This window comes from Oncorhynchus tshawytscha, linkage group LG20, assembly GCF_018296145.1.
Source record: "Oncorhynchus tshawytscha isolate Ot180627B linkage group LG20, Otsh_v2.0, whole genome shotgun sequence".
Taxonomy (NCBI): Eukaryota; Metazoa; Chordata; class Actinopteri; order Salmoniformes; family Salmonidae; genus Oncorhynchus; species Oncorhynchus tshawytscha.
Window position 1 is genome coordinate 20,473,889 of NC_056448.1, and position 19,376 is coordinate 20,493,264.

At 44.8% G+C, this 19,376-nt stretch overlaps 1 protein-coding gene across 1 annotated transcript in view; it reads left to right on the forward strand.

The window, feature by feature from the left end:
- Window positions 1-19,376, forward strand: part of LOC112219326 (astrotactin-2-like) — a 407,720-nt gene that overhangs the window by 332,223 nt on the left and 56,121 nt on the right. Inside the window, exons 18-19 of the mRNA XM_024380472.2 lie at window positions 5,922-6,055; window positions 7,039-7,187. Coding sequence (XP_024236240.2) covers window positions 5,922-6,055; window positions 7,039-7,187 — 283 coding nt within the window. The remainder of the gene's footprint in view (window positions 1-5,921; window positions 6,056-7,038; window positions 7,188-19,376) is intronic.

The following is a 19,376-nucleotide window of genomic DNA, read 5'->3' on the forward strand; positions in this document are numbered from 1 at the left end:
TCCTGTCTGCTCTGTTGTTGTTTTTTGGTTGGTGTTACCTCTCCTACCCCTTCCGAGCCACAATTAGATTCCCCCCTGTTTACCCAGTTGAGACTGGATTGCATTACTCTTTGAAACGTTAACACAGGGCCGTAATCGGTTTGTCTATGTTTCAGTTGTGAGTGCAGCTGTGCAGTCAAGCAAGGCCGGCCAGAGCTGGGGTCTCCACCCATCCTCCCACAGCATTTGAGATCATTTCTCATGTTTGTCTATGAGTTTGCATGCATGTGCTCCCCAAAGGCTTCCTGTTGTGTTTGCTGATGACCTGGTTCCCATTGACTGAGGTGCGGGCTGTAGAGGACTGTAGAGGAGGTCATCGCTCTCTCTCCCTCTCTCTCTCGCTCTCTCTCTCTTTCTCTCTCTCTCTCTCTCTCTCTCTCTCTCTCTCTCAGCCAACAATCAGCCACGTGGTTGGCGGGGGATCTCATTATCTCAAGAAATGCAATCACTTTCATCCCCATTTAATTTCTCTAACCTTGTCTGTCACTCTCAGGAAAGTCACTATATGGTTGCTGTGGATGGCAGTGTTGGTTAGGGCCTAGTGTGCTCCCCCTTAATATGGGTTCATTCTGCTGGCTCATTTGGAGGGGGTTGTGTTGGAGAGTAAATAAGGGGAAAGACCTGACTGACTGACTGCTGGAGGCCTGTTGATCCTATCGGCTCGCTGGAGGCAACCCAGCCTATCTCCCTTACATTACACTAAAAGAATACACACCGTCTTCTCCTTTCTCAGTTTTTCTCTGGCTCTGTTTTTTAAATTCCGTTTCCTCTACTTTTCTTTCTTTCGCTCTGATTCAGTCATTCTTTTTTCCTCTCTCTTTATCTCTTGCTGCACAGTCTGTTTTGCTGCTGCACTGTCCAGAGCTGGATCCACAGCACTAAGTGAGTGAGGCTGAGGAACTCAGTTTCCATGGGCTTTTAGAGCTAACTATGTTACCGTAGTTTCGTGGGATGCCAACATTGGCTTCTGGAGGCATTCCATTCTCAGTGTCTGCCTCTATATGGCCTGAGCTGGTTTCATCTCGATCTCCATCTCAAATACTGAAATTCACATCACAAATCATCTCTGGCGCTTCTGCAGTGAAAGAGAATGACCACATGTGGGAATCAGTCAAGTCTGTGTGTATGTGGGTTGTTCTTAAATTGCGATAGCATTGGGCCATGACATTTTGGGGGGAAATATGTTAATTTATCTATAATTATTTAATTTATTTAAGTTTATTTGGGTACATCTTCCCATTCTAAATCAACTAATATGGTAGCTTTTGACTTTAAATTATTTTAACCATTCTCAAAAAATGTATTTGTCACATGCTTCATAAACAACAGGTATGGACTAACACTGAAATGCTTAGTTATGGGCCCTTCCCAACAATGCAGGGAGAGAAGTAAAACGTAATATTAAAGGTAGTAATAAATGAGTAATGATAACTTATATATATATATATATGGGGTGCCAGTACCAAGTCAATGCACAGGGTTACGAGGTAATATACAGTTGAAGTCGGAAGTTTACATACACTTAGATTGGTGTCATTAAAACTTGTTTTTCAACCACTCCACGAATTTCTTGTTAACAAACTATAGTTTTGGCAAGTCGGTTAGGACATCTACTTTGTGCATGACTCAAGTAATTTTTCCAACAATTGTTTACAGACAGATTATTTCACTGTATCACAATTCCAGTGGGTCAGAAGTTTACATCCAGTGGGTCAGAAGTTTACATACACTATGTTGACTGTGCATTTAAACACAACAGAAAATGACAGAAAATGATGTCATGGCTTTAGGAGCTTCTGATAGGCTAATTGACATCATTTGAGTCAATTGGAGGTGCACCTGTGGATATATTTCATGGCCTACCTTCAAACTCAGTGCCTCTTTGCTTGACATCATGGGAAAATCTAAAGAAATCAGCCAAGACCTTAGAATTGTTTGGGGGGACCTCCACAAGTCTGGTTTATCCTTGGGAGCAAGCAGGCCTACAAACCTGACTCGGTTACACCAACTCTGTCAGGAGGAATGGGCCAAAATTCACCCAACTTATTGTGGGAAGCTTGTGGAAGGCTACCCGAAACATTTGACCCAAGTTAAACAATTTAAAGGCAATGCTACCAAATACTAATTTAGTGTATGTAAACTTCTGACCCACTGGGAATGTGATGAGCTTTTTGCTTTTTGCTTAACTATTTAACAAACTGTTTAGCACTCTTATGGCTTGAGGGTAGACACTGTTCAGGGTCCTGTTGGTTACAGATTTGGTGCATCTGTACTGCTTGCCATGCGTTAGCAGAGAGAACAGACTACCTGGGCTATCTGCATTGTGTCCCGCCACCCACTACCCCCCCTTTTACGCTACTGCTACTCTCTGTCCATCGTATATGCATAGTCACTTTAACCATATCTACATGTACATACTACCTCAATCAGCCTGACTAACCGGTGTCTGTATGTAGCCTCGCTACTTTTATAGCCTCGCTACTGTATATAGCCTCGCTACTGTTATTTTTCACTGTCTTTTTACTGTTGTGTTTATTTCTTTACTCACCTATTGTTCACATAATACATTTTTTGCACTATTGGTTAGAGCCTGTAAGTAAGCATGTCACTCACCTGTTGTATTCGGCACACGTGACAAATAAACTTTCATTTGATTTGATTTGACTTGGGTGGCTGGAGTCTTTGACCATTTTTAGGGCCTTCCTCTGACACCGCCTGGTATAGAGGTCCTGAATGGCAGGGAGCTCTGCCCGAGTTATGTACTGGGCTGTACACACTACTCTCTGTAGCGCCTTACGGTCAGATGCCAAGCAGTATACCAAGTGGTGATGCAGACAGTCAAGATGTTCTAAATGGTGCAGCTGTAGAACTTTTTGAGGATTTGAGGGCCATGCCAAATACTTTCAGCCTCCGGAGTGGAAAGAGGCATTGTCGTGCCCTCTTCACATCTGTGTTGATGTGTTTGAACCATGATAGATCCTTAGTGATGTGGACACGCTCAGTCCTCCGTTTACTGTAGTCCATGATCAGCTACTTTGTCTTGCTGATGTTGTTGTCCTGGCACCACACTGCCAGGTCTCTGACCTCTTCCCTATCGGCTGTCTCATTGACGTCGGTGATCAAGCCTTCCACAGGTCATCAGCAAACATAATGAAGGTTTTGGAGTCATGCACGGCCATACAGTCGTGGGTAAATAGGGAGTACAGGAAGGGACTAAGCACGCACCCCTGAGGGGCACCTGTGTTGAGGGTCAGCATGGCGGATATGTTGTTGCCTCCCATCACCACCTGGGGGCGTCCCGTCAGGAAGTCCAGGATCCAGTTGCAGAGGTAGGTATTCGGTCCCAGGGTCCTTAGCTTAATGATGAGCTTGGAGGGCACTATGGTGTTGAACATTGAGCTGTAGTCAATGAACAGCATTCTCCCATAGGTGTTCATTTTGTACAGTGGGAAAGAGCTGTGTGTAGTGCAATAGAAATTGCGTCCTCTGTGAATCTGTTGGGGGGTTTATGCGACTTTGAGTGGGTCCAGGGTGGGATGATGGTTTTGATGTGAGTCATGAACAGCCTTTCAAAGCATTTCATGGCTACAGATGTGAATGCTACGGGGCGATAGTCATTTAGATAGGTTACCTTGGCGGTCTTGGGCACAGGAACTAAGGTGGTCTGCTTGAAACATGTAGGTATTACAGACTGGGTCAGGGAGAGGTTGCATAATACATCTAATTAGCATAATAAAAACATCCCAATTCATCAGTTTAAGCTAGATATCTTTTTTTGTTGTTGCATTGGCTGCGTCTCAATCAACTGCTTCCGCCTACGTCGCCCTTCCGCGTCTGTGGTGAAAGGTGGCAGAGCTAGAGCCGTGTTTGTCTGACCATGAGACATCTTCATGAGACGGTCTTCACACGAAAAAGAATGGTTTGGCCTACAAAAATATTATGACCCTTCTATGGAAAGATGAGACTCACATGAACACCATGCTCTATGACCGCCCCCCACAAGCATCACGGGACTCGTCTGAAGTGCCAACTTTTGTCTGTAGCATCCGAACAGTTTGGGATAAATGCTAAAATGGAAAGGTGAGTCTGTCACGAACACGTACATGTTGGTTATTTTGCTCTAGGATGTCCACAAGCCTCACAAGACTGGTCTGAAGGTAGCCGGGTACCAGATAAAAAAATGAATGGAAGTATATATGAAAGTGGCAGCTCTAGCCTTTAGCTCAGTGAGGATGTTGCCTGTAATCCATGGCTTCTGATTGAGATATGTATGTATGGTCACTGTGGGGACACAGCACATGCACAGATACTATGTGAGAGCAAAATCTTGCATCTCGCTCATCTCAATATCTGCGGTGCTGCTCTAAATAGTTTTGTTTACTTTCTAGCGTTCAATAATAGATAGATATTCGATCAACCAATCAGCAGTCTGCTCGCATTAATATGTTTAATGACAGGCCCACACCATTTTCTTGTTTGGGTACACCCACACCATTCCAAAACAGAAAAGCTGTTTTTTAACTATATTTATTTTGGAAGGAAAACTATTTCACTCATTTTATAGAAATCTGGACAGTTACTTTAAGGTGAAGTTTTGCAGTTTGAAGGACTTGCATTATGTTTTATCATTGATGAACAGTTCAATATAAACAAACACATGTATGATGTGTTTCTGTCATTTTAAAGTGTTTTTCATTGTTGCAAAGTCAATTAATGCTCATGCCACTGCAATTCAAGAATGACCTGTGTGTCTGCGCATGTGTGCTTGAGTCATTTTTTGTGTGCGTGTGTGCATGTCAATGCTTGCATGTGTGTGCGTATGTTTCTTTGTTTGTGGTGGTGGGTTGATAGGGTGGTTGGGGAATACAGAAGGCATCAGATAATCACTTTCCTCTGGATGACTGACTAAGTGTTATGGCTTATTGGGAGGCTTCCTTTGGCTTTGTTGGCTTTATCATTGGACGGGCCTGTTGCTCAGCGTTAATGTTTCCGGATGTTCTCCGGTGTGTCTGTGCCGTGCGTCTCTTAGCCGTCCGTGCAGAGCGGCACTGCCAACCAATTACCGTACATAAATAACTAAGTGCTCCATTGATTGGCCGGTGCGACGGGGAGCCAAAGTGCCTGCGAACTCCCCTGAACTCTGCTTTAGACATGCCCGTGGCTTGGCACAGCACTGACGTCACCTTATTTTATTTGGTTGGCCTTCAGGGATAATCATGATGGTGCCCTTTATTTTGTTGATGAAACAGCACAATTTAGTTGGAGATGGAAAGAGTTGGAGTGATATACGATCATGATCTTGGCGATGTTTCGGATTATTGAGATTGAGGAAATGCACCTTTTTGGCCTTTTGGTCCTTACCTTGGTAGAAACTTGAAAACTTTGGAGACAGAAACTTACGACATTCTCTCTCTGTCTCTCTTGCTCTCTGTCTCCTTCACTTTCTTTGTTTTCTCTCTCTCTCTCTCTCTCTCTCACACACACACACACACACACACACACACACACACACACACACACACACACACACACACACACACACACACACACACACACACACACACACACACACACACACACTGACCTTTATGTGTCACCATTCCCAATTACCACAAGACAGGAACATGTCAGGTACATCGCCAAGCTTACTCACTCATGTATCGTCAGACCATCACCGCCCGACTCTTCCTGTGGTGGAGGTAAGAATCTTGAGCCCCCCGTGTGTGACTGTGACGATGCCGGGGGGTACCGTCGGTAGGGGGGAGAAGGGGGACACGTAGAGGTGTAGGAACAGACATCTTGGAGCTTGGATGACTCAGAGTGTCACAGAAGGGCAACGTACAGAAAATAATTGCAATTTTCTCACCTGTTACCTTTCGTAGGCGTTCAAGAGCGCCACCATGAGCTCATACTGGTGCACAGGCAAGGGCGATGTCATCGACAACTGGTGTCGCTGTGACCTGAGTGCCTTCAGTAAAGACGGCCTTCCCAACTGCAGTCCCCTGAGGAAGCCTGTGTAAGTCAGAGCCTACCTCATATCTATCCAACCCTAGGGAGAACTGTTGGAGGTCTGAGACTAACCTTTAATTGTGTCAGTTGTTCCCAACACCCCCGGTGCTCACTCCCATGAAAGAACATTGTGTCTTGTTCTCCTACCCCAGCTTTATTGTGAGTCATCATACACCCCAGCTATTGTAACCCTCAGAACTTTTGGAGAGAGATACAAGGCACTGAATAGACAATGGCTCTCCAGTGGATTTCCACATTAAATTTAATGGACCTACTTGCTTGTTTGATTTGTCAAATGGATACATTGCGGATTCCATATCTGGTCTAAACATTTTATTAACATATTCTTAGGGCTGGTTTCCCCAACACAGAGTAAGCCTGGTCCTGGACTAACAAAATATTTCAACTGAGATTCTTTATTGAACACGCTTTTTAGTCCAGGTGTAAGTTTAATGTGCCCAGGAAACTAGTCCCCAGTGTCAGTTGACTTCTCATATTGTTAATGTATTAAAGTGAACCACCTCTCCTCCTCTCTCTGTCTCTCTCTGTCTCTCTCTGTCTCTCTCTCTCTGTCTCTCTCTCTCTGTCTCTCTCTGTCTCTCTCTGTCTCTCTCTCTCTGTCTCTCTCTGTCTCTCTCTGTCTCTCTCTGTCTCTCTCTCTCTGTCTCTCTCTGTCTCTCTCTGTCTCTCTGTCTCTCTCTCTCTGTCTCTCTGTCTCTCTCTGTCTCTCTCTCTGTCTCTCTCTGTCTCTCTCTGTCTCTCTCTGTCTCTCTCTGTCTCTCTCTGTCTCTCTCTCTCTCTCTCTCTGTCTCTCTGTCTCTCTGTCTCTCTCTCTCTCTCTCTCTGTCTATCTCTCTCTGTCTCTCTCTCTCTCTCTCTCTCTGTCTCTCTCTCTCTCTCTCTCTCTCTGTCTCTCTCTCTCTCTCTCTCTGTCTCTCTCTCTCTCTCTGTCTCTCTCTCTCTGTCTCTCTCTCTCTCTCTCTGTCTCAGGCTTAGACTGGCCCCTCACCTGGAACCCTCCAGCACCATGGTGGCCCTGGAGTGGTTGGATGTGGAGCCACTGATTGGCTATAAGGTCTCTGATTACATCATCCAGCACAAGCGGGTGGAGGACCCCTCAGAGGCAGAGATCTACACAGGTAGGTAGGCCGCTGTTGGCTACATAAATTACACATGATAAACATGATCAACTTATGGTTCCAACAACCTTACAGTATATTTCACTTTGGTCCCACCGACATCAGTTATTGACAGTTGTTTATCCTCTAAGAAAGCCGTAGGGACACTAATGAGTTGATTTACCAGTGACCAGCCACATTATCTAACTGGTTGCTCTGCTGATCTTTGGAGGCCTGCCCTTTGTGATTATTTCACAGACAAGGTTAGACACTCAGTGGGCGAAACCGGAGGGAAGAACGGTGGATGAGTGGACATTTGACAGGAGCCATAATTGGCACTGACCCCTAAGTCTGGGGGAGTGAGTCAGAGCTTTGGGTGGTTGGGATTTAATAAAGGAGAAGAGATGAGGTACAGCGGTGGATGTCGGCTTTAGTCATCGGCCACGCGTGTGGCAGGAAGAGGGCATTTGGCATTCACCAGGTGTGACTCATTTCAGTGTCAGAGCAGTCCAGGATACAGATGAGAAGACAATGTCTTTCTCTCAATTTATCTCTTGATTCTACGGTCTCTTTCACTCCCTCTGTTGCTATCTCTCTCTCTCTCTCTGTCTCTCTCTTTCTGTCTCTCTCTCTTTCTAACTCTTACTCAACTTCCTCCAGAAAGCAGAGAAAGTTGGACTGACATCGACTTGTCTGGAGTAAAAAAAAGCAACATACTTTTATTGCTTTAATGTGTGTGTGGATTCCCTGAAACACATGTGGCGGTAACAACAAAGGATTTCAGTGATGGGCGAGTCTTCAATTCCCAGCTATCATCTTAGTGTGTGTAATCAAGGGGAGAGAAGCATTGGCATGGCATCTCTCAGGTTCTCTCTATTGGAAACATCCTCTGGATCATCTATCATAAACCATAAAAACACCCGTCTGAGTGGCTCCCAGTTTTACAGGAGAGATGGAATCAAACCCTCTATTGTTCTCCAAACTGGGTGGATCAGCCGTGCTGATACAAAGTTGGACGTGGTCGAAGAGGGGGGATTTATGGAATAATGGGGACATATACTCTCCAAGATTTGGGAAAAGTAGTGACACCCTAACCTGAATAGGGGAAGACAACAAGTGTCAGAGAGTCCAGATGCTGCAACAGCAATCAGGACTAGTATGTTTTGTTGTCTCTATTACCACCACGAATCGTTTGGTTTTAAGACCTTGCATTGAAGTCCTTTCTAGGGGAATAAAAAGTGTAGTAGTTTATTTTATTTTAAAAACAGAACTGGGATAGATATGAACAGCAGGTATTGAACTTCAGCCCCAGTCCCTGATCACCTGCAGGCTTTAGACCACAGATGAGACTTCCACGGAGAAGCACTGGACGATCAAAAGCACACCGCTCTGATCTGGGCCACACACCAGCTTTCATACACCTCCCAAGTCATTGAGTGCTCTTCAAAACTGGAGTCAGTTTAATACCTCATATATCTGAAGTTTTGTAACAGGTATGAGACCCTTCGAGTAGTTAAATCCATTGGAAACTAAATGTCTTTTCCAATAAAAAAGATATCACTATCGGCAAACAGATGAGGTCTCGGCGCTTCAGGCTGTATCGTGTTGGTCAGCTGAAGCAACATCTACATCAAGCTGTTTTATACAGATGATATCAGCTAGCCTATGTCAAAAGGATTTGTTGGGCTTGGAAAGACTTCCCTATATTTGGGGGTATTGAGATAGGTTTGGATGGATTCCACCTTGGGAGGTTTTGAGGGTTTTAGGACGTGTATACATTGTCCTCAGTATAACCTTCTACTACTCCCTGCTTTCTATGATCCTATTCCCTATTCCCTGGTGACATTTACTCCCGTGACTTCTACTGTACTACTCCCTTCTTCTATCTGGATTATCGTGTTCTTTGGGAGGCTTAGTGAGATCAAGCTGTTGCACCACCGCCAAACCATCAGCACCTAGTTCCCTTTTCAATCCTCAAATCTGTCTTCAGATCCCTGGCAGACCATCAGTCACCCTTGGGTCTCCACAGGTAAGGGCACGAGGCCCAGGATCAGAGCCTGAAGAAGAGCCTCAGAGCCCAATATCCTTCTATGCCTCTAAGCACCCAAATCCACCTTCCTCTCTTATTGTTTACCTCTTCTCTTAGAGATGGTTGTCACCCCCCTGTCCTTTATTAGACTAACATAATTTCTTCTCCTTCTTCTATTCTGTTTTGAATGGCAGGTAGTGCCATGACCTATTGGCTTTGTTAAAGTAATAGCGACAGTGATTTTTAAAATGTATTATTATTATTTTAACCAGGTAGGCTAGTTGAGAACAAGTTCTCATTTACAACTGCGACCTGGCCAAGATAAAGCATAGCAATTCGACACATACAACAACACAGACTTACACATGGAATAAACAAAACATACAGTCAATAATACAGTAGAAAAAAAGAACAAAAAGTCTATATACAGTGAGTGAAAATTAGGTAAGATAAGGGAGTTAAGGAAATAAATAGGCCATAGTGGCGAAGTAAATTACAATATAGCAATTAAACACTGGAATGGTAGATGTGCAGAAGATGAATGTGCAGGTAGAGATACTGGGTTGCAAAGGAGCAAGACAAATAAATAAATACAGTATGGGGATGAGGTAGATAGATAGGCTGTTTACAGATGGGCTATGTACAGATGCAGTGATCTGGGAGCTGGTGCTTAAAGTTTGTGAGGGAGATATGAGTCTCCAGCTTCAGTGATTTTTGCAGTTTGTCCCAGTCATTGGCAGCAGAGAACTGGAAGGAAAGGCGACCAAAGTAGGAATTGGCTTTGGGGGTGACCAGTGAGATAAACCTGCTTGAGCGCGTGTTACGTGTGGGTGCTGCTATGCTGACCAGTGAGCTGAGATAAGGCGGGGCTTTACCTAGCAGAGATTTGGAGATAACCTGTAGCCAGTGGGTTTGGTGATGAGTATGATGCGAGGGCCAACCAGTGGTGGGTAGTGTATGGGGCTTTGGTGACAAAACGGATGGCACTGTGATAGACTGCATCCACTTTGTTGAGTACAGTGTTGCAGGCTATTTTATAGATGACATCGCCGAAGTCGAGGATCGGTAGGATGGTCAGTTTTACGAGGGTATGTTTGGCAGCATGAGTGAAGGATGCTTGCGATATAGGAAGCCGATTCAAGATTTAATTTTGGATTGGAGATGCTTAATGTGAGTCTGGAAGGAGAGTTTACAGTCTTACCAGACACCTAGGTATTTGTAGTTGTCCACGTATTCTAAGTCAGAGTCGTCCAGAGTAGTGATGCCGGACAGGCGGGCAGGTGCGGGCAGTGATCGATTGAATAGCATGCATTTAGTTTTGCTTGCATTTAAGAGCAGTTGGAGGCCACAGAAGGAGAGTTGTGTGGCATTGAAGCTCGTCTGGAGGTTAGTTAACACAGTGTCCAAAGAGGGGCCAGAAATATACAGAATGTTGTCATCTGCGTAGAGGTGGATCAGAGAATCACCAGCAGCAGAGCGACATCATTGATGTATACAGAGAAGAGAGTCGGCCCGAGAATTGAACCCTGTGGCCACCCCATAGAGACTGCCAGAGGACCAGAAAACAGGCCCTCCGATTTGACACACTGAACTCTATCAGAGAAGTAGTTAGTAAACCATGTAAGGCAATAATTCGAGAAACCAAGGCTGCTAAGTCTGCCAATGAGAATGTGGTGATTGACAGAGTCGAAAGCCTTGGCCAGGTCAATGAATACGGCTGCACAGTAATGTTTCTTATCGATGGTGGTTATGATATCATTTAGGACGTTGAGTGTGGCCGAGGTGCACCCATGACCAGCTCTGAAACCAGATTGCATAGCGGAGAAGGTGCGGTGGGATTCGAAATGGTCGGTAATCTGTTTGTTAACTTGGCTTTCGAAGACCTTAGAAAGACAGGGTAGGATAGATATAGGTCTGTAGCAGTTTGGGTCTAGAGTGTCACTCCCTTTGAAGAGGGGGATGACCGCAGCAGCTTTCCAAACTTTGGGAATCTCAGACGATACGAAAGAGAGGTTGAACAGGCTAGTAATAGGGGTTGCAACAATTTCGGCAGATCATTTTAGAAAGAGAGGGTCCAGACTGTCTAGCCCGGCTGATTTGTAGGGGTCCAGATTTTGCAGCTCTTTCAGAACATCAGCTATCTGGTTTTGCGTAAAGGAGAAATGGTGGGGGCTCAGGCGGGTTGCTGTGGAGGGTGCTGGGCAGTTGACCGGGGTAGGGGTAGCCAGGTGGAAAGCATGGCCAGCCGTAGAGAAATGCTTATTGAAAATCTCAGTTTTAGTGGATTTATCGGTGGTAACAGTGTTCCCTATTCTCAGAGCAGTGGGCAGGTACAAACATCTAAGTTGTGAGTGGCTACCTGGTTGATCCTGCCAGTAGCATATGCTTGTCTCAAAGATTAAGCCATGCAAGTCTAAGTACACACGGCCGGTACAGTGAAACACTGTAGGTGTAAGGTGGTGCTCTTATTCTCCATGGACTTTACAGTGTCCCAGAACTTTTTTGAGTTTATACTACAGGATGCAAATTTCTGTTTGAAAAAGCTAGCCTTAGCTTTCCTAACTGCCTGTGTATATTTGTTCCTAACTTCCCTGAAAGGTTGCAGGGAAGTTAGGCTATTCGATGCTAATGCAGAATGCCACAGGATGTTTTTGTGCTGGTCAAGGGCAGACAGGTCTGGAGTGAACCAAGGACTATATCTATTCCTGGTTCAATTCTTTTTTAATAGAGCATGCTTATTTAAGACGGTGAGGAAGGAACTTTTAAAGAATAACCAGGCATCCTCTACTGACGGGATGAGGTCAATGTCATTCCAGGATACTTCTCGGGCAGGTGAATTAGAAAGGCCTGCTAGTGTTTAGGAAGTGTTTGACAGTGATGAGGGGTGGTCGTTTGATCGGAGACCCATTACGGATGCAGGAAATGAGACAGTGATTGCTGAGATCTTGATTGAAAAGAGCGTATTTGGAGGGCGAGCACGAGCTCAGAAGATAGATGGGGGGCAATCAATTCACATATGGTGTCGAGGGCATATCTGGGGGCAGAGGGTGGTCTATAGCAAGCGGCAACGGTGAAAGACTTGCTTCTGGGAAGGTGAATTTTTAGAAGTAGAAGCTCAAATTGTTTGGGTACAGACCTGGATAGTAAGACAGAACTCTGCAGGCTATCTTTGCATTAGATCGCAACACCGCCCCCTTTGTCAATTCTGTCTTGGCGGAAAATGTTATAGTTAGGAATGGAGATTTCAGGGTTTTGGTGGTTTTCCTAAGCCAGGATTCAGACACGGCTAAGACATAGTTGGCAGAGTGGCAGAGTGTGGCAGAGTTGGGTTGGCAGAGTGTGCTATAACATTGAGTAAAACAGTAGGATTCTAATGTTAACATGCATGAAACCAAGGCTTTTACGGTTACAGAAGTCAACAAATGACAGCACCTGGGGATTGGGAGTGGAACTAGGCACTGCAGGACCTGGATTAACCTCTACATCACCAGAGCAACATAGGAGAAGTAGGATAAGGGTACGGCTAAAGGCTATACAAACTGTCCGTCTAGAACGTTCGGAACAGAGAGTAAAAGGAGCAGGTTTCTGGGCACAATAGCATATATTCAAGGCATAGTGTACAGACAAAGGTAAGGTAGGATGTGAGTAAATTGGAGGTAAACCTAGGCATTGAGTAATGATGAGAGAGATATAGTCTCTAGAGACGTTTAAACCAGGTGATGTCATCACATATGTAGGAGGTGGAACAACATGGTTGGTTAAGGCATATTGAGCAGGGCTAGAGGCTCTAGAGTGAAATAAGACAGTAATCACTAACAAGGACAGTAATGGACGAGGCATATTGATATTAGAGAGAGGCATGCGTAGCCAAGTCATATCAAATCAAATCAAATGTATTTATATAGCCCTTCGTACATCAGTTGATATCTCAAAGTGCTGTACAGAAACCCAGCCTCAAACCCCAAACAGCAAGCAATGCAGGTGTAGAAGCACGGTGGCTAGGAAAAACTCCCTAGAAAGGCCAAAACCTAGGAAGAAACTGTGAGAGGAACCAGGCTATGTGGGGTTGCCAGTCCTCTTCTGGCTGTGCCAGGTGGAGATTATAACAGAACATGGCCAAGATGTTCAAATGTTCATAAATGACCAGCATGGTCAAATAATAATAATCACAGGCAGAACAGTTGAAACTGGAGCAGCAGCACAGCCAGGTGGACTGGGGACAGCAAGGAGTCATCATGCCCGGTAGTCCTGAGGCATGGTCCTAGGGCACAGGTCCTCTGACAGAGAGAAATAAAGAGAGAAAGAGAGAATTCGAGAGAGCATACTTAAATTCACACAGGACACCGGATAGGACAGGAGAAGTACTCCAGATATAACAAACTGACCCGAGCAACCCGACACAAACTACTGCAGCATAAATACTGGAGGCTGAGACAGGAGGGGTCAGGAGACACTGTGGCCCCATCACGAGGACACCCCCAGACAGGGCCAAACAGGAAGGATATAACCCCACCCACTTTGCCAAAGCACAGCCCCCACACCACTAGAGGGATATCTTCAACCACCAACTTACCATCCTGAGACATGTCCGAGTATAGCCCACAAAGATCTCCGCCACGGCACAACCCAAGGGGGGGCGCCATCCCAGACAGGAAGATCACATCAGTGACTCAACCCACTCAAGTGACGCACCCCTCCTAGGGACGGTATGAAAGATCCCTAGTAAACCAGTGAATCAGCCCCTGTAATAGGGTTAGAGGCAGAGAATCCCAGTGGAAAGAGGGGAACCGGCCATGCAGAGACAGCAAGGGCGGTTCGTTGCTCCAGAGCCTTTCAGTTCACCTTCACACTCCTGGGCCAGACTACACTCAATCATATGACCCACTGAAGAGATGAGTCTTCAGTAAAGACTTAAAGGTTGAGACCGAGTTTGCTTCTCTCACATGGGTAGGCAGACCATTCCATAAAAATGGAGCTCTATAGGAGATAGCCCTGCCTCCAGCTGTTTGCTTAGAAATTCTAGGGACAATTAGGAGGCCTGCGTCTTGAGACCGTAGCGTACGTGTAGGTCCTGTACGGCAGGACCAAATCAGAGAGATAGGTAGGAGCAAGCCCATGTAATGCTTTGTAGGTTAGCAGTAATACCTTGAAATCAGCCCTTGCCTTGACAGGAAGCCAGTGTAGGGAGGCTAGCATTGGATTTAGCACTAACTGAAGTTTATTTAGTGCTTTATCCAGGTAGCCAGAAAGTAGAGCATTGCAGTAGTCTAACCTAGAAGTGACAAAAGCATGGATTAATTTTTCTGCATCATTTTTGGAGAGAAAGTTTCTGATGTTTGCAATGTTACGTAGATGGAAAAATCTGTCCTTGAAACAGTCTTGATATGTTCTTCAAAAGAGAGATCAGGGTCCAAAGTAACGCAGAGGTCCTTCACAGTTTTATTTGAGATGACTGTACAACCATCAAGATTAATTGTCAGATCCAACAGAAGATCTCTTTGTTTCTTGGGACCTAGAACAAGCATCTCTGTTTTGTCCGAGTTTAAAAGTAGAAAGTTTGCAGCCATCCACTTCCTTATGTCTGAAACACATGCTTCTAGCGAGGGCAATTTTGGGACTTCACCATGTATCATTGAAATGTACAGCTGTGTGTCATCCACATAGCAGTGAAAGTTAACATTATGTTTTCGAGTGGTTGGGCTGGCTGGGGACACAGCAATTCAGACAGTTAGCAGGCCGGGGCTAGCAAGCTAGCAGTTAGCAGACCGGGGTTAGTAAGAAAGCAGTTAGCAGACCGGGGCTAGCAAATTAGTAGAAAGGCCTTTGGGGGACGTCGCGATGGAGGAAAGTCTGTTTTTGCCTCCTCGTGCGTTGACGTCGATAGACCAGTCGTGGATTAGTAGGGTTCCAAATAGCTCTAGATAGCTAGCAGGCCGCGGTTAGCAGAATGGGCCTTCAGCGGACGTCACGCCTGAGGGGCCTGTTGGAATCCTCGGGCAGATTATGTTGGTATTCCAGTCGTAGAAGATCGGCGGGATTCCGTGCCCCATACCGGCAGTAGAAGGGGTCTGGATATTGTAGCCCAGGAGTGGGCTTTGGTGGTAGCCCAGGAGCCCTAACCGGGCTAGCTTCAGGCTAATTTGTGCTTGCGCCGGGATGGAAATGCTAGCCAGGACTATTCACCCGGGATTGCGGTTAGCTAGTTGCGAAGATCCAGATGAAAAGGTTCAGAGTTTGCGGTAGGAATCCGGGGATATGGAGAGAAAAATAGGTCCGTTATGCTCTGGTTTGAGTCACGTTGTACGACCTGGTGAAAGCTTTCCAAGCTATAGGTTAGCTGATGACAGCTAGCAGTGGTTTGCTGCTGGTAGCTAGTTAGCTGGCTAGCTTCAGTTGAGGGATTCCAGATCCAAAGTAAATAGAAATACAGACCCATGCCACATTGGGTGAGGCGGATTGCAGGAGAGTATTTAGAAGTTGAGGTTTAAGAAAATATTTAAAAAATATATCAAAAGATACAGTGGGGCAATAAAGTATTTAGTCAGCCACCATTTGTGAAAGTTCTCCCACTTAAAAAGATGAGAGAGGCCTGTAATTTTCATCATAGGTACACTTCAACTATATTTTTTTCTCCAGAAAATCACATTGTTGCATTTTTAATGAATTTATTTGCAAATTATGGTGGAAAATAAGTATTTGGTCAATAACAAAAGTTTATCTCAATACTTTGTTATATACCCTTTGTTGGCAATGACAGAGGTTAAATGTTTTCTGTAAGTCTTCACAAGGTATTCACACACTGTTGCTGGTATTTTTGCCCATTCCTCCATGCAGATCTCCTCTAGAGCAGTGATGTTTTTCTATGGGGTTGAGATCTGGAGACTGGCTAGACCACTCCAGGACCTTGAAATGCTTCTTACGAAGCCACTCCTTCGTTGCCCGGGCGGTGTGTTTGGGATCATTGTCATGCTGAAAGACCCAGCCATGTTTCATCTTCAATGCCCTTGCTGATGGAAGGAGGTTTTCACTCAAAATCTCACGATACATGGCCCCATTCATTCTTTCCTTTACTCGAATCGTCCTGGTCGTCCTGGTCCCTTTGCAGAAAAACAGCCCCAAAGCATGATGTTTCCACCCCCATGCTTCACAGTAGGTGTGGTGTTCTTTGGATGCAACTCAGCATTCTTTGTCCTCCAAACACGACGAGTTGAGTTTTTACCAAAAAGTTATATTTTGTTTTCATCTGACCATTCTCCCAATCTTCTTCTGGATCATCCATATGCTCTCTAGCAAACTTCAGACGGGCCTGGACATGTACTGGCTTAAGCAGGGGGACACGTCTGGCACTGCAGGATTTGAGTCCCTGGCGGCGTAGTGTGTTGCTGATGTTAGGCTTTGTTACTTTGGTACCAGCTCTCTGCAGGTCATTCACTAGGTCCCCCCATGTGGTTCTGGGATTTTTACTCACCGTTCTTGTGATCATTTTGACCCCACGGGGTGAGATCTTACGTGGAGCACCAGATCGAGGGAGATTATCAGTGGTCTTGTATGTCTTCCATTTCCTAATAATTGCTCCCACAGTTGATTTCTTCAAACCAAGCTGCTTATCTATTGCAGATTCAGTCTTCCCAACCTGGTGCAGGTCTACAATTTTGTTTCTGGTGTCAGCTCTTTGGTCTTGGCCATAGTGGAGTTTGGAGTGTGACTGTTTGAGGTTGTGGACAGGTGTCTTTTATACTGATAACAAGTTCAAACAGGTGCCATTAATACAGGTAACGAGTGGAGGACAGAGGAGCCTCTTAAAGAAGACGTTACAGGTCTGTGAGAGCCAGAAATCAAATACAGTGACCAAATACTTATTTTCCACCATAATTTGCAAATAAATTCATTAAAAATCCTACAATGTGATTTTCTGGATTTTTTTTCTCATTTATTTCTGTCATAGTTGAAGTGTACCTATAATGAAAATTACAGGCCTCTCTAATCTTTTTAAGTGGGAGAACTTACACAATTGGTGGTTGACTAAATACTTTTTTTGCCCCACTTTACAAGGGACACGACAAGCCAAAGACGTCTGACTGCTACGCCATCTTGGAATCACAAAATGTGATGTTAATGTTAGGTAGCGCTTGATCATTACCTAACCCAAACAGAAGCCGTCCAGGTGTTAATGTTGGTTTGTTAAGGTATAGGGTTACCACCCCATGTATCTTTGCATGATGGTAACAGATGCTAGCCAGAATTAGCAACTTTAATGATGTTAGTAACTGTGTTCGGATTCTGTTTTCTTTGAGATGTAAGCTTTAACTTCATATTGGGTTTCTCATCGCGTAACGCCCATATGGCCCATGGAGGACAGAAAATTGGAGAAGAGTGTGGTAAGAGAAGATTCTGTTTATCCTCCCTGTGGAAAAGGAGCATATCACTTGTCACTAGAGGAAATCTCTCCCCCTTATCTTGAAAGCTTCCCATTTCCACTTCATAAAGCTGGGGACTTCCACCTCACAGGCACAGCCAACAGGTACATGGTCGGGATCAGTATTGTTAGCGTGCCCTGATCTCAGCCACGCTGGAAACCGCTTCATCACCATAAAACCCAGAATGTGATCTGCACTCCAGTCTGCCATTTAGCAGCATGGGCTCTAAGAGAACTAAGAACGTTGAGTCCACATGCTGCAGTACATTGGGCCTGGGCTCAACAAATTAGTTTTTTAGATGTTAGATTTTAGAGCACTGTTAGTCTGGTGTTTTAGCCTGAATCCCTCTGCTTTGACCTTTAACCCTCAATGCAAGTCAGACAGGAAGCGTCTGCTCCGTAATCTAAACTGAGGTATTACTGGAGTTATGTGCCTTCCCAAAAAAGGGACAGGTAAGTCTTTAAAAGAGGAACTTGGAGTGTCAACTCGTACAACTGTAGACTGGCAAAACAGTCTCCTCCCCTTTCTTCCCTCCAGCCCCCCGCTCGCCCACGCTCCCTACATATTGTTGTGATATCGGCGCAAATTTCACAACAAACCCCAGGCTATTGGACTGGCTGCCCGCAAATCTGTTTTGCATTTACTAATCAAACTGAGGAGAATGTTTAGCTTTGGAGCTGACCAACGCTGGGGAAAATTACAATGTTCTCCTACCACCATCTATAAACAGCAATTTATTGTGTTGTGTTGTGTTTTTGGTTTGTTTTTTTGTCAAATAAAAACTGGTACTTACATTAAGGGGCAGGCTTACTAGAAGTGTGGGTAGAGAGTACTCAATGTGCTTTTCACCTATAACCTCCTCTCCATTACTCTTTCTTTCTGTCCCTCTTTTTCTATACGCTTTGGGCCCAGGAAGCGCAGCTCCTCTTTGATGTAGTGCTGCTTTATGATCCCAGCCAAAGGCTTTGTGGGTTCATGTGAGTCAATATTTATTGTTTCAGTCTGATGGACTTATTGAAATTCATGTTGGTGTATTTTACTATAGCATATGTCTAAATATTTGTAGGAATGCACCAATGGCCTTTGGCTACACTTTGGAGTCCCCACCTCCCCAAGCATACAGCGAGAGGGAGAATAGGACAGTCTGCAGCTAGTATGTCTGTTATGCAGGAAGCTAGCCCAGAGACAGGAGAGGGAGGGGTACTGTCACTCCAATGCTACACCAATCTAGGAACGGCTGGAGCAGTCAAGGGAGAAACTGACATATCTGAAATACATTGAAAACATCATTAGCATTCTATTATGTGTCAGGTACAGTATATTTATTTAAGCAGTGTTCGATTCTGTATGTGTTGGTGTGTTTTCCCCGTTACACATACCGTGAGTGATCAGAGGTGGATGATCATTCAGGCCTGTAAAGACCTCTAGATGGCACACCAATGCAGAGGCAGGATTTCTATTAGATTACATTATCTAAAGAGACGTCTGCTCCGTATGAGGCAAATTCATAGTGGGGTAGTAGGATTGACACAGCAGGGCTCAGCATTCCCATACTGTTGGTGAAACTTGGTTCAACTTTTTGACTTCTGAGGTGGAGACGTTAAGTAGCACAAAATACTGTAGCTATTGTAAAGACATTACATAGAGGTCAGGTAAATCACTAAAAGTGGACAGAACGTTTCTGTAATAATTAGTAGTACCTACATATGAAAGAAGAGAAAACAGAAACAATTCATTCCTTTGTTTTGGATGACTTTTAGAAAA